The 15,771-nt window shown below is 44.8% G+C and overlaps 1 protein-coding gene across 1 annotated transcript; it reads right to left on the reverse strand.

Moving 5' to 3' along the window:
- Positions 1-3,339: 3,339 nt before the first annotated feature.
- Positions 3,340-15,532, reverse strand: TM4SF19 (transmembrane 4 L six family member 19). The gene is made up of 5 exons (XM_019448719.2): positions 15,333-15,532; positions 7,776-7,977; positions 7,161-7,238; positions 4,736-4,905; positions 3,340-4,480 (listed from the first exon to the last, which is right to left on the reverse strand). Exons 2-5 carry the CDS (start codon positions 7,974-7,976, stop codon positions 4,300-4,302), a joined length of 630 nt encoding a protein of 209 aa, XP_019304264.1. The 5' UTR covers position 7,977; positions 15,333-15,532; the 3' UTR covers positions 3,340-4,299.
- Positions 15,533-15,771: the final 239 nt, after the last annotated feature.

Below are 15,771 nucleotides of genomic sequence, written 5' to 3' on the forward strand. Positions count from 1 at the left end.
CCAGCGCCTGCGCACCAACTGCTGGGCGGAAACTGGCTGAGCTAAGGCGACCCTAGCTTTGGCGCAGAGCTGTTGGAGCCTGTGGGGATCGCAAAGCTCTTCGAAGTTTGTCAGCGTTTATTCACCGCGCTACAATTTTAGGGAATTGACGCGGAACCTAAGGTTCATAGAGATCCAAGGATATAAGGCTATTGGGCGGCAGGGCTCTAAAAAAAGGGCATTCTCACTGTGGCCTGTGGGCAAGGCCAGCCTTCATTTCATTATGCAAGTATTGTGAACGGGTTTTATATTTTTAAATGATCGAAAAAAAAATCAAAAAAATGTTTCGTGACGCGTGAAAACTACACGTGAATTTAACATTTCAGTATCTGTAAAGTTCTGTTGTAACGTAGCTATGCTCGCTTGCACATGTGTGGCCGCTTTTGCACTGTATTGATCGAATTGAGCAGTTGCAACAGAAACCATATGGCCCTTTACAGAAAAAGTTTGCAGTGCCCTGCTCTACTCCATAACTGCCAACTCACAGTTCCCCTAGCCTCACCCACACCATACTCTCCGTGCAAAATTCAGAAAGGAGTAGACATTAAGGTGTATTCCCCACTTACGAGCACCAGTTTCTGGTCCTATTGTAGAAGACTGTAGTATCTTGGCCTCTACCAGCTTCAAAAACTAAGAAAAGAATTTCCCCCAGTATCCATTCAGGCTTCCTATTGGTTGGATTAACAAATTCCAGAACTTCCTTCTATAAGATGCAAAGGGAGTATTTCTATAAAAGTATACCTTTGCAAGCTCCAGTAGAGACTAATTTTACTATTCCCAGTTTTGGTTTACAATGTGTTTTCTTGATAGTATAGCCTAGATTGGTCTCCCCGAGTCCGGTAAACTCCCCTGAACTTCACCTTCCCAGTCCACCCTTCACAGTGCCCCAGAATGGCTTTCCTTTGTCACTGCTCTGCTTGAAATCTTTCAGTGGTTCCTTAGGACCATCTCCCCAGCATTTGCTGCAAATAAGACCTTTCATGATTTGGCAGGGTTGCTGAACCTTCCTCCTGGCACTGACCAGCAGACTGGGGTCTGTGCAAGGGCCACAAGGCAGCTCAGTGCTGCCTCAACCATGCCCTCTTTAACTGCCCCTTGATTCAGCAGCGCTAGCCCCATCTTTGGCTGGGGTCATGCATCCACAGACTAGCCTTGCACAGAAATTCAATGTCTCCTAAGGGGCAGAGAGTGTTTTTCTCCTTACTATTTCACCAGCCTTAAGAAATCATACCCCTAGGAGCACCTGAGTGGCTTAGTAAGTTAAGCGTCTGACTTTGGCTTGGGTCATGATCTCACGGTTAGTGGGTTTGAGCCCTGCATCGGGCTCTGTGCTGACACTCAGAGCCTGAAGCCTGCTTCAGATTCTGTGTCTCCCTCTCTCTGCCCCTCCCCGGCTTGGGCTCCGTCTCAATCTCTCTCTCCCAAAATAATAAATAAACATTAATTTTTAAAGACATTTTTTAATGTGTTATTTATTTTTGAGACAGACAGAGACAGAGCATGAGCCGGGGAGGGGCAGAGAGAGAGGGAGACACAGAATCCAAAGCAGGCTCCAGGCTCTGAGCTGTCAGCACAGAGCCTGACGCGGGGCTCGAACTCACGGACCGTGAAATCATGTCCTGAGCTGGAGTCGGACGCTTAACTGACTGAGCCAGCCAGGTGCCCCAACATTATTTTTTTTTAAAAAGAAAGAAATCATACTCCTAGTACACCGACTTTTCCTCCCTTTTTATGATTTCTTCAGCTATATTTCTCTCACCCTACCTACTCCAGTCCAACTAAAAACACAGAAGATTAGGTGTGTAATTTAATTCAATAAACATTTTATTATTCCATCTGTGCTAGGGGCTGGAGATACAAAGGTGAATAAAACCCAGGCCTTGCCCTAAAGGGTGAACAGGAAAGCAATGGGCTAAACTTGTTACTTGTTACTACCTAGAGTGCCAGTTGCTACAACAGAAAGCTGAAGGCCAGCCAACTTATTCCCAAGATGGGCCCACTTTTCTCTGAGCAGGATCGTAAACAAGGCAACATCCTCTTCTTTCCAGGATGATATTCAAGAAGGCATTCACAAAGCAAGGGACCGACAACTTTTCTTAACAAAATGTTAGCACTGTCCTGATGAACAGATTAACATAGGCCCTCCTGCCTAAAACCTGGTTGGAAGCCAAGCCAAGAGCCAGATGCAGCTTTCATTTGAGGAGAAAAACCCAGGGTGAAAGCCCATTCTGAGGGTGAGGTAGTCCTGGGATGGAGGGAGAAGGAAGGGGATGCAGGTGTCCTGTGGAATCCCACAGAGGGCAGCCAACAACCAGGTGTGGAGGGCTATGGAGCCCATGGTAGAATGAATGCAGAACTCCCTCTTCTCCCTTTCCCCTCCCCTCCCCTGTTTTCCTCTCCTTTCCCCTTCCCTCTCCTCCCTGGTGACAGAAGAATTCCTGTATCCTGGAGGCATCTGGTGCTTCAGTGGCTCCTCCCTGACGGGACAGAGCTGGGGCCCAGGGGACTGTGGAGGGGATACAGCAGCCCCTGGACCCACATACTCCCTTCCTGGCTTTGTCCACTCTGTGGCTCCAGAGCCTGGGGTTCTCAAACTCATTCCCTGGACCTGTCCACTTACCTCTTCTCTTGCCAGTACCCATCTTCTTCCCAGAATGCTTCTGCCTGCTTCATCTTGTTCCCTACCCATCAGGCTTTCCCATCCAGATCTCCTTTATCCCACTCCTGACTCTGCTCACCATCTGACACCACCTCCTGACCAAGATCCTGAGGTGGGAGGGAGGGGAGTCCTCTGCTTTCCTCGTTCCGCATGAGAAACAGCCATGGCTCTGCAGTTCTCCACACGCTCTATCCTGTGTCTCCCCCCCATGCCTTGGAGTGTGCTGTTTCCTCTGCTAGGGAATCCCTTTCTCCTGTCTTGCCGGGCTATTTCAAGAATCAGCTCAGACACAATGGAAGCCTTCCTTGATCTCTCACAGACCCTCTGCTTGGCGGTTTGCTGTTCCTCTGAGCTCTTTTCGTGTCCTGTTGACCTCTAACATGGCCCTTACCATATGACATTTAAATTGCTGGGAGATGTGTTTGTTCCCTTAACCTGACCATGAGCTATTCAAGGACAAGGCAGGGTCCAAGGTCAAGGGCCGTGTCTCGGTCATCTTTGGATCCACTGCGTGCACAGCAAAGCCAGCCACACAGTGGACACTCAGTGTATACCACTTATTGAACTGCACTGAACACGAATGAAAAGAACACTGGTGGATTAATCAGCTCAGGCTGCCATAACAAAACACTAAAGATTGAGTGGTTCAAACAACAGGCATTTATTTTCTGGAGGCTGGAAGTCCAATATTAAGGTACCAACAAGGTTGGTTTCTATTGAGGCCTCTCTCATTGGCTTGCAGACGGCCACCTTCTGGCTGTATCCTCACATGGCCTTTTCTTCTGTGCTTGTGTGGAGAGAGAGATTTGGAATCTCATCCTCCTCTTATAAAAAGATGCCAGTCCTGGGCGCCTCGGTGGCTCAGTCGGTTGAGCATATGACTTCGACTCAGGTCATGATCTCACGGTTCGTCGGTTTGAGCCCCACATCAGGCTCTGTGCTGACCGCTCAGAGCCTGGACCCTGTTTCGGATTCTGTGTCTTCCTCTCTCTGTCCCTCCCCCACTTGCGCTCTGTCTCTCTCCCTCTTTCAAAAATAAATAAGCATTTAGAAAAAAAAAGATGCTAGTCCTACTGGATTAGGGTCCTACCTTTATGGCCTCATTTAACCTTAATTAGCTTCTTAAAGGTTCTATCTACAAATATAGTCACATGTGGGGGTGAGGGCTTCAACCTATGAATTTTGGGGACACATAGTGCAGTGCATAACAACTGGTGAACTTGAATTTAGAAGATAAGAGCTCAAGTACTAACTTTACCTGAACCCAGGTGAGAGCTTTTAGGCACCAAGTCCGTTATGTTCTAGGAACTTCAACTGCTATATCTGTGACCTGTGACCAATTTTACAGGGTTGTTGAGAGGCTGAAATGAGGCCATGGCTGGAAGGCATTTTATGAACCATAAGTTCCTACACAATAATAATGACTTGCAGTTTACAATGTGATTCAAAATTCACCAATATCATTCAGCCTATGCTCAAGGAATCATTGTTACAGGCACACCTAAAAAGGAAGTTTGTTTACAATCCATACCCACTTCTTACAGAAGGGATTCAAGACAGTTTCTGAGGAAAACTCTCTCGCATGAAAGGGCATTTACCTATCACTTCTCACAGAGGCTGCAGAAAAGTCCCAAGAAGCTGTTGATGAAATGAATGACCACCAGGAGAATCTGGAGGAGGCTGATGCACAGAAGGGTGGAGAAGAAGGACACGTGCCAGATGACGGCTTTAGAAGGCTCCAGGCAGACAGAGTTCCAGAGTGAACGGTCATACAAATAATTCCTATCCCCAAAAATAAGGAGACCAGGGTTTGAGGAAAAAGAAATAAAAGCCAAATAAGCAACCTCGATAGAAACCTGGTGCCTCCCCCAGCCAAGGTCATAGGACTAGACTTTTGAGGGTAACTATTGTTGCTGCATCTGCAAAATTCTGAGCATCTTCCCAGAGAAAGGAAATGCTAGAATGTGTGACCAAAAGGAGTTTGTGTGTCTTTCTGTCATCTTTCTCTGCCTCTGTGAAAAGACTCCATCCATTTACCTGTTATGCAAATCTTTGAATGGGTAACCATATTTCCAAGCTTGCATCTGATTGAAGGATGAGGCATCGAACATGCATAAAGGGCCATCTTTCAAGGCTACACCAGAAGTGATAAAGCAAATCAAGGCTCCTAGAAAAGCCAGGCTACTGGACAGCAGAGCAGTGAGCATCTGTAGAGGGAGAGAAGAAGCCATAAGGTGAGATGGGGTCGTGACCAAGTGGTGGGGTGATGGGGACAAGTCTAACTTCTCTGGTGCTCAGGCTTCCCCCCATCATATCACATGGGGATAATTCTGCCCCTGGCACCTCCTTTAAAGGATAACCAAGGCAAAGGTGACTGATGTGGGGTCAGTGGTAGAGCCAGGAAGTGTGGAGGGTAGGGAGGGAGAGAAAGCACTGAGAAGGGGGAAGCAGTAGCACATGGACCTGGGTCTCCCTGACCCAGCAGGCTCTCCAGAGCTTCTCAGCAGGTTGGCATTAAAAGCTTTTGTACTCAGACTGCAACCATTCAGCCTCTGGGTTGAAGGGTTTGATTGTCATTTTTCATATGCCCACTTCTGACTCTTCTAAGGGAAAGCTGTGTTCTCAAAGGTTCCATACTCCCATCCCTGATTCCTCACTTTCTCAAATCAAGCAAGAAAGGAAGCAGGGGAGGAAAGAGGGAAGGAGGGGAGGAAAGAAAGGAGGGAGGGAGACAGAGACAGAGAAAAATGACAGTCAACTCTGAAGTGACTCCAGTGCTGTCACTGCACTTTTCTAGTCTTTGTACCACTCACTTCCCTCCCAAAAGATAACAACGAGTTGGCAGGATTCTAGCTTACTTTTATTTTTTTTTAATTTTTTTTTTTAATGTTTATTTTTGAGACAGAGAGAGACAGAGCATGAACGGGGGAAGGGCAGAGAGAGGGAGACACAGAATCGGAAACAGGCTCCAGGCCGTCAGCCCAGAGCCCGACGCGGGGCTCGAACTCACAGACCACGAGATCGTGACCTGAGCTGAAGTCAGACGCTTAACCAACTGAGCCACCCAGGCGCCCCTCTAGCTTACTTTTAAATTGGCTTCTTTCTCAGGATACTAGGTCATTTTCTCCCTTGCAAAGAATACATATTTTAAAATTTTAAATAAAAAAAAATATGTGTATATATATACACATGTATATACATATATATAGCTTTTATACAGAATCACGGAGTCATTTTATGTCAAGCCAGTTTGGAGCTTGGGAGGGGCCAGGGAAAGGCGCATGGTCAGTTTTGACTCTAAGTTAAAGATTCGAGGTGAACTAGTCTGATGGAAGCCTAGGACAGTGGTTCTCAAAATGTGATCCCTGTCCTGGCAGCATCACATCACCTGAAAACTTGTTAGAAATGCACAATTTCCCGCTTCACCCCACCTCTGAATCAGAAAATATGGGGGTGAGGCCCAACAATCTTTTTTTTTTAATTTTTTTAATGTTTACTTATTTTTGAGACAGAGAGAGACAGAGCATGAACGGGGGAGAGCAAGAGAGGGAGACACAGAATCTGAAACAGGCTCCAGGCTCTGAGCTATGAGCACGGAGCCCAACATGGGGCTCGAACTCACAAACCGTGAGATTATGACCTGAGCTGAAGTCGGATGCTTAACCGAGGCACCCAGGTGCCCCCCTGGTTTTGGTTTTAACAAACCCTTCAGGGATTCTGATGCAGGCTTAAGTCTGAGAACTACCCACTCACCTAGGGGAAAACCAGGAGAGACTGAGAACAGATTGTGAATGAAATGCGTGGGTGTTGATATTTAATTCTTTAGCATATAATTCTGAATCAGAGGAATTCCCAGTACATGGGCTGCAGATAGCAAAGCAGGCTGTAGAGTTACTGCAAGGAGGCCACAAGTTCATGTGTCTGAGACTGAATAAGCAATATATCTTATACTATGTATGTACTGAGATTTTTCAGAAATGCCACTGTAATTAATAAGTGCAGATTTATTCTGGGCCTCAGTTTCATTATCTGTAAAATGGAGGGGTTAGACTAGAATCTAGTCATTAGATGATTTCTGGAAATTTTTCCAACTCTAAGAAAAGTTACACAAAATAGCCAGGAAATTTTCTATCAAAGACACATGATTGCAGTGCACTTAAATCGTGTCCATATTGTTCAATAGGCTAAAAATAATAGTAACAGTTCCTACATGTTTATAGACATTTCTGGCTCATTAAACACCTACTCTGTTGACTTGATCCTGTTCACTCCCATTTTACAGAGGAGGACCTGAGGCTCAGAAAGGTTAAGGAAGTTGCCCGATATCTTAGGATTATTAAGGGATACAGTAAGCACCTGACTTCAAGCCCCAAGACTGACATTGTCTCTTTACCATTCTGTCTGTAGAGTGACAGAATGTAGGGATATTCTAGGTGTTAGAAGAGTAGAATCTGGTGCTTACACTTTGACAGGGCCCACTTTCACTGAAGCAGCCATATCTCCAGCCCGTCAAGGAGATGAGGGTAGCTGCAATGAGTACCTGGGAGAGGAGAGAAGAAAGGTAAAAAGAGATTGGGTAATTGACATTTCTAGCTGCCACCTGTGGCTGTTGAAATAGATTGGCTGGGCACCTCACATGGACTTGATTATCCTATCTTTCCCAGAGGGTTTGGCTTTGACTATCAGGACCCAGTTGGGTGACTAGCCTGATCTGCCTCTCTGGCCGGCAACGTTTACCCCTGGCCTGCTAGTCCCGAGCCAAAGTTCAGCCACAAGACTTGACAAGTCTTCCTAGAGTCTCCTATTCCTCGGAACTGATATACAACTGAGACCAGCTTGCTAGGTCAAGCATTCTTTTTTTTTTTCTTTAAGATTTTATTTTTGAGTAAATCACCCAACATGGGTCTCGAACTCACCCTGAGATCAAGATGGCACATGCTGTACCCGTTGAGACAGCCAGGCGCCCCCAAGATCAAGCATTCTTGCAAGGAACCAAAACATGACTCCCCTACCACCTCCCTGTTCCACCCCGAGGGGTGTCTGGCAAAGTCACACCTGGGGAACTCAGAACACTTACCATGAGGCCTCCTCCCCAGAGCCCAGAGCCCAGCATGGCTTGCCTGCCAATGAGGCCTCTCAGCAGGTAGCTCACATCCCAGTTGGGAAAGAGGAGCACTGTATTGGCTCCAGCAGCAAACAGGGCAGTGGTCCCGAGGCTCAGCCCCAGGATGCGGGAGCAGGTCCGTGAGCATGCCATCACACCAGGAGAGGACAGCATCCTGGAACCAATGGACGGAGGGTCATGGTGGCTCTGCTGCTGGGAGCATCAGGAAGGAGAACACTCATAGCAAGGGTGGGGTGGGGGAGACAGACTACAGATACTATGACCTCCCGGGGCACAGATCAAGAAGAGCCAAGGAACCTGCTTTGAAACGCTGCCTTTTATAAATATGCCCCAATGGGTAGGATTTAATTGCTCCATTTTCTGCCAACCCCCACTCACATGCACACACTCCTCGTCCCCTCATGTTTTCCTGTACCTCTGTTACAGCTAGTGATTATTTCTATTTGGTACAGAAAAAAATGTTTAAAGATGTCACCCTCTCTCTTTAAAAAATGCCATTTTAAAGATGTCTACTCTTACCACTTCCATCCATTATTGTGCAGGAAGTGCTATCCAGTGCAATAAGAAAATAAAAAGAAGCAAAAGCCATACGGATAGGAAAGAAAAAAGTAAGGTAACATGATTATCTATGTAGAAAATCCAAAAGAATCGGGGAGCCTGGGTGGCTCAGTCAGTTGGGCATCCGACTTCGGCTCGGGTCATGATCTCATCGTCTGTGGGTTCGAGCCCTGCATCTCCGCATCAGACTCTGTGCTGACAGCTCGGAGCCTGGAGCCTGCTTCGGATTCTGTGTCTCCTCTCTCTCTCTCTGCCCCTCCCCCGTTCAAGCTCTGTCTCTGTCTCTCTCAAAAATAAATAAATATTTAAAAAAATTAAAAAAAAAAAAAGAAAATCCAAAAGAATCTATCAAAAAGTTACTAGAACTAGTAAGTGAGTTTAGCAAGTCACAGGATAAGAACTTAATACACAGGGGTGCCTGGGTGGCTCAGTCTGTTAACCATCTGACTTTGGCTCAGGTCATGATCTCATGGTTTGTGAGTTCGAGCCCCCATCAGGCTCTCTGCTGTCACCAAAGAGCCTGCTATGGAACCTCTGTCCCACTCTCTTCTGCCCCTCTCCCACTTGCACGGGCTGTCTCAAAAATAAACAAACATTAAAAAAATTTTTTTAATTGAAAAAATGAATATACAAAGATTTTGTTGTATTTCTATACACAAGCATTGACAAATTGAAAAAATTAAACAGTATCATTTAAATAGCATAAAATAGGGGCGCCTGGGTGGCTCAGTCGGTTAAGCATCCAACTTCAGCTCAGGTCATGATCTCACGGTCCGTGAGTTCGAGCCCCGCGTCGGGCTCTGGGCTGATGGCTCAGAGCCTGGAGCCTGCTTCCCATTCTGTGTCTCCCTCTCTCTCTGCCCCTCCCCCGTTCATGCTCTGTCTCTCTCTGTCTCAAAAATAAATAAACGTTAAAAAAAAATTAAAAAAAAAATAAATAAATAGCATAAAATAGGGGCACCTGGGGGCTCAGTCAGTTAAGCATCCAACTCGTGATTTTGGCTCAAGTCATGATCTCACGGTTTGTGAGTTCAAGCTCCACATCAGGCTCCATGCTGATAGTGCAGAGCCTGCTTGGGATTCTCTCTCTCCCTCTCTCTCTCTGCCCCTCCCTCCCTCACTCTCTCTGTCTCCTGTCTCTCTCTCAAAAATAAATAAATAACTTTAAAAGATTAAAAATAAATAATGGCATAACATAGAAAATACTTATGGATAAATTCAACAAAAGATGTGCAAGACCTGTGCACTAAAAAGAACAAAAGATTCCTGAGAAAAATTAAAGACCTAAATAAATGGAGAGATATACAACATCCATGGGTCAAAAGACTTACTCTCATTAACATGTCAATTATCTCTAAATTGATGTTTAGTAGAGGCATTTGGGTGGCTCAATCTGTTAAGCATTTGACTTCAGCTCATAATCTCGCAGTTCTTGGGGCTCTGTGCTGACAGCTCAGAGCCCGGAGCCTGCCTTGGATTCTGTGTCTCCGTCTCTCTCTGCTCCTCCCCTGCTCCCTCTCTCTCTCTCTCTCTCTCTCTCTCTCTCTGTCTTTCAAAAATAATGGATTTTTTAAATAAACATTAAAAAATTAAAAAAAAATTGATGTGTATATTCAATGCAATCTCAGCTAAAATTCTAGCAACATTTTGTTGTAGAAATTAACGAACTGAATCTAAATGTAGATAGAAATGCCAAGGTCCTAGATTAGCCAAAATAATTTTGAAAAAGAACAAAGTTGGAGGACTTACACTATGTGATTTCAAGACATTATAAAGTTACAGTAAAGGTACAGAAAGTAAAGTGCTGGTGCATAAAGACATACAGACCACGAGAACAGACTAGAGAATTCAGAAATAGACATACACAGATATGAGCAAATGATTTTTGAAAACGATATTATTTCAGTGGGAAAACGATAGTCTCAAACAGTGCTGTGACAATCTATGTGCAAAACAATATACATATTATATTATATCATATATATATGATATACATATATATATACCATGACTATTACTGCAAACCATATTTAATAATTAGTTAGAAATGAACCATAGGCTTAAACTTACAAAAATTTTAGAAGAAAACAAAGGAGAAAACATTGGGACTTAAGTTAGAAAAAGATTTATTAGATAAAACACAAAAAGTACAACCCATAAAAATGAGAAGTTAAACTACTGCAAAATTAATTTGTTCTACAAAAGACACCATGAAGAAAATAAAGAAGCAAACCACGGACTGGCAGAAAATATTCACAACATAAATTTTGTAAATGTGTATGTGAATACGAGTGCATACACATTTGATAACACACTGTAACTAGATTATATGAAGAACTCTTACATCTCTATAATAATAAGACAGGTTGATTTAGAAAATGGTGAAAGGATTTAAACAGATATTTCATTCCATCTCACAGAAGAAGATATATGGATGATAGCTAAGAACAAGAAAAGATGCTGAACATCATTAACATAAGGAAACACAAATTAAAACTAAAATAAGATCCTATTGCAGACCCAGCAGAATTGTTTCAGTTAAAAGGTTGGACTACACCAAGTATTGGGGGGGATGTGGAGCAACCAGAACATTCATATGTAGCTGGTGAGAATGCAAATGGTACAAACCACTTTGTATTTTATTTTGTTTGTTTTTAAGCCTACTTATTTATATGAGAGAGAGAGAGAGAGAAAGAGAGAGAGAGAGAGAAAACACACAAGTGGGGGAGGGGCAGAGATAGAGGGAGACAGAGTACCACACAGGTTCCACACTGTCAGCATAGAGCCCGATGCAGGGCTCAAACTCAGAACCAAGAGATCATGACCTGAGCCAAAATCAAGAGTCAGTCACTTAACTGACTCAGCCACCCAGCGCCTTCCCCCCACCCCGCACCACCCCCCCACCAGACCACTTTGTAAATTAGCTTGGCAGTTTTTTATAAAGTTAAACATTTAACTTACCAAATGATCAAGTAATTCCACTTCTACATGTTTATCCAAGAGAAATGAAAGTACACATTCACACAAAGATTAGGACTTGAATGTCCATAGCAGCTTTATTCATAACAACTACAAGTTAGAAAAATGGGAACAACTTAAGTGTCCACCAACAGATGAATGGATAAACAAAATGTGGCATGTGCATACAATGGAATATTATACAGCCATGAAAAGGAAAGAAGTTCTGAAGCATGCTACAACATGGATGAAACTTGAAAACATTATGCTAAATGAAATAAGCCAGACACTGAAGGATAAATATTGTATTATTTCACTTACATGAAATATCCAGAGTAGGCAAATTCAGAGAGACAGAAGTAGATTAGCGGCTACCAGAGACTGAGGGTGGAGGAATGCGGAGTTATTGTTTAATGGTTACAGAGTTTCTGTTTGGGGTGATGAAAGAATTTTAGAAATAGATAGAGGTAATGGTTACACAATATTTTGAATGTAATAGATGCCACTGCATTGTGCACTTTAAAAATGTTTAAAGTAATAAATGTTATGATATATACATGTTACCATAATAAAAAAAAATTAACTGAAAATGAGAAATAACTCAAATGTTCATCAATAGGTGAATAAATAAATTGTGGTATATCCATGCAACTGAGTACCTCTACCAGGCAATAAAATACAAGGTTATTGTTTTTTAATTATGTAACAATGAACTTGAATATTACATGTCTCAACTAGATCAGGTGAAAAATGCCACCTCGGCACCTTTACTTATAGCCATTTCTCCTTTTTACATTTTCACTGATACATGCGCTTCTTGTTGTTTTTCTAAATGTGAATTAGAATAAGGCTGGTGAGATTTGGTAGACTCCTGTCAATACGGATCTGAAAAATATCAGTGCTTTGACATTCCGAAGAAGTTGCCTGTTGCTGCTTTGCAATTTAGCTGAGTCCATCTCACCGTGAGGCTCTTGACACTCCCCTCCTAACACATTACTCTGCACACAATCAGAAAATATGTGTGAATCAGAGACCCGCTTCTCTCTTTTACACACATACATACACATACATACATAATAAAATATCTCAGAGTTAAAAACATTAAACACAATGTATATACTTATAAGTTCTATGGAAAAACTAAGCAACATCCATATAAATACAACCAGCTTACAAAACAGGTCGCTACCACTAATATTATTGAAACCCTATGTGTGCCTATCGATCCTACACTTTTTCTAGATTCCTTCCTAGGAAAGACTATCCTACATTTTTTATCATACCTTTTTTAAAAAAAAATTTTTTTTTAAGTTTATTTTGAAAGAGAGAGAGCACTCACGCAGGGTAGGGGCAGAGAGAGAGGGGAGAGAGAATCCCAAGCAGGCTCTGCACTGTCAGCACAGAGCCCAGTGTAGGGCTTGAACTCACAAACCATGAGATCGTGACCTGAGCCAAAACCAAGAGTCAGGCACTTAACCGACTGAGCGACCCAGGCACCCCTATCGTACCTTTTCAAAAACAGCTTTGTGAAGTGCCTGGGTCACTCAGTCGGTTAAGCATTTGGACTTTGGCTCAGGTCATGATCTCACGGTTCATGGGTTCAAGCCCAGCTCTGCACTGACAGCCTGGAGCCTGCTTTGGATTCTGTGTCTCCCTCTCTCTCTGCCCCTCTCCCACTTGTACTCTGTCTCTCTCTCAAAAATAAACATTAAAAGAAAAAAGCAGTTTTACAACTTACAAAGTCAGTTCTTAAAAACAAAAACTTGATTGGCCCAGCATTTTGTATTTGTCCGGCTGCAGCTCATGGTAAAGAGTTTGGTGCCAGACACAACGCTGAGCAGGACTTTGCGTTGGGGGTTATGTTCCTGTGCCCTTCCCATCATTCCCCAACCCCTGCAGCCCCTAGGGACCTTTGCTTCCCCTAATCTCGGAGCCCAAGCTTGCCTCCTGCAACTCTTCCCAAGGGAGAACTTCCAGCTGCAGGGGCTAGTGTTTAGGGTGGAGAGTTGTCTCCTTGTGTGCCCTTGCCCCAGGGTATTTGCTCCTGAAGCCGTTTTTCTCACAGTGGATAAAAGAACTTGCCCCTGGATGAAAGTAAGTTCAGGCCTCCAGGGAGAGGGAGTTGGAGGTAGGATATGGGGGAACAGTGACCCTTAGCCCAGGGATGGGAGGAAGCTGGAGGGAAGGGTGGGGACCAGGGATCAGGAGGGATGCTGTGGTTTCTTCCCACTGCCCTCTCCCAGCGGGCCCACTGCAGGAGGCCTTTAGGGTGATGAGCTGGCCCTGCTGTCAGGAGACAGGGCACCTGTAGGAAAACAGTTCTCCCCACAGTCTGCCCACCAACCTTCAGGATGTAAGTGCGTGTCTGGGCAGCCTCCCTCCCAGACTGTTTGGTCATTGAGTGCAGGGCTCTCAGTGCATCTCCGTGTCGTCTCGAATCAACTCCTCAGGGGTGTTAACAAGTAACTTTAACCCTCACGCCCTCCCAGAGGACTGACATCTTGTCAAGGGCCCAAGTAAGGACCAGTGTGTGGTTGGACTTTCAAGCATGCGCTGTAGACCACGGGCTGGGAGGAGCTTTTGTTCAGGAATTCGTTGGGCCACCTTTGAATCCACCTGTGACTAAGGACTGTCTAGACTTAGATAACCACCCCCCTCCCGCCCGGACGATCACTTCTGTGGAAATATTTCTATCAGGAAAGAGGTTTATAAAGGAAACTAAAAAAATATAAACACGCAGAGGGAAAATTAAGAAGTTGAGCACAGCCTTTGGGATGAGTGGAATTCAGAGAATCCTGGCCGTCCACTAATCTAAAAAAGCATTTGCTGGGCTGCCTCAACTAATTCAGATTAGTTTGAATTTCACTCCTTCTCCCTGACTCTGTTCCCCAAGAAATCACAACATTCTGAGAAACATTTCCACAACTCTGAGCCAGAAATTAGCAAAGAGTTTGGCCAATTTGATCTCTGAAGAGAGAAGCAGGTTCATAAGGTGAAACCTTAAAACCAGGCTTTCAGGCAGGCCCTGTTTTATTTTTATTTATTTATTTATTTATTTATTTATTTATTTATTTATTTTTTAACGTTTATTTATTTTTGAGACAGAGAGAGACAGAGCATGAACGGGGGAGGGTCAGAGAGAGGGAGACACAGAATCTGAAACAGGCTCCGGGCTCTGAGCCGTCAGCCCAGAGCCCGACGCGGGGCTCGAACTCACGGACCACGAGATCAGCCCAGAGCCCGACGCGGGGCTCGAACTCACGGACCACGAGATCATGACCTGAGCTGAAGTCGGACGCTTAACCGACTGAGCCACCCAGGCACCCCAGGCAGGCCCTGTTTTAACCTGTGATCCTGACTGGGTAAACAAATCACTGGCCAGATGTCTAGGCAACAACAGAAGTGATCCGCTAAGTCATATGAAGGAAAAGACTGCATATTCTCTGTGTGTCTATCTACCTCACTCATCACCCCGACAGCCTTTTCTTTCATTCCTTCAGCAGTCAATATTTATTAAGTGTAAGTGACTGCTTTCTGGCAGTCACGATGCTAGGAGCTGGAGATACCATGGCGAATCAGAGACGGTCTCTTCTCTTGAGGAGCTTAAAGCCGAATGGGGACAATGACAGGGCAATAAACAGGTGCTGAGCAGAGGCGTCCAACCAAAGGTGTAATGGAAGCACACCAGGGACCGCCTAATCTTGTCCTGCAGAAGTGAGGTAACACCTACTGGAGGAAGTGCTGACCAAGCTAAGACTTCACAGACAACGAGGCATTAGGCAGGCAAAGTTGGCAAGGAAAAGTATTCTAAGCATGTGGAGAAGCCCAAAGTTGACAAACCGAGGCAAAGAGAAGTGATGTGAATTGCCTGAAGCCACACAGCTGCTCTGTGGCACAGCCAGGTCTCATTCGAGTTGGAAGTTTGTGCCCTTAACTGTTAGGCCATACTGTTCCCTGGCTATCTCCTCACTGAGCCCTTTCATCTCTGCTTACCTGCATCCAGTGGCAAGAATCAGGATGGGAGACAAAGAAGCTGGAGAAGGGCTCTGTCTTCAACGTAGGCCTGTGCTCCCACAGCCCTGGCTGGGACTGCGACTCCTGCAGGGCAGGCCAGAAGCTCCCGTTTCAGAACCCTCCAAGAGGGCAGGGTGGCTCTGTATATATGGAGAGGTCACCCAGGCAAGCGAGCCTGTGAGTGTGCATGCGCCCCCACACCACTGCCCACAGGCCTCCATTGAAGGAGTTTTCTCTTCTTGGTGAGCCCTCTCCTGATGACCCACCCTCTGCTCATTCTCATGTGACCTTAAGGAAGGAACCAGGAGCCATGGCCTCGTGAGCTAAAGTGTCTCAATGAGTCAGACAAGAACCCGTGAGAAATACCTTATCCTCCCGTCTTGCTCAAGCAGCAATACTTTTTCACATACTAGCAGCC

Source organism: Panthera pardus, unplaced genomic scaffold (genome assembly GCF_024362965.1).
Source record: "Panthera pardus isolate Hobbes unplaced genomic scaffold, ASM2436296v1 HiC_scaffold_16, whole genome shotgun sequence".
In the NCBI taxonomy this organism is placed as follows: domain Eukaryota; kingdom Metazoa; phylum Chordata; class Mammalia; order Carnivora; family Felidae; genus Panthera; species Panthera pardus.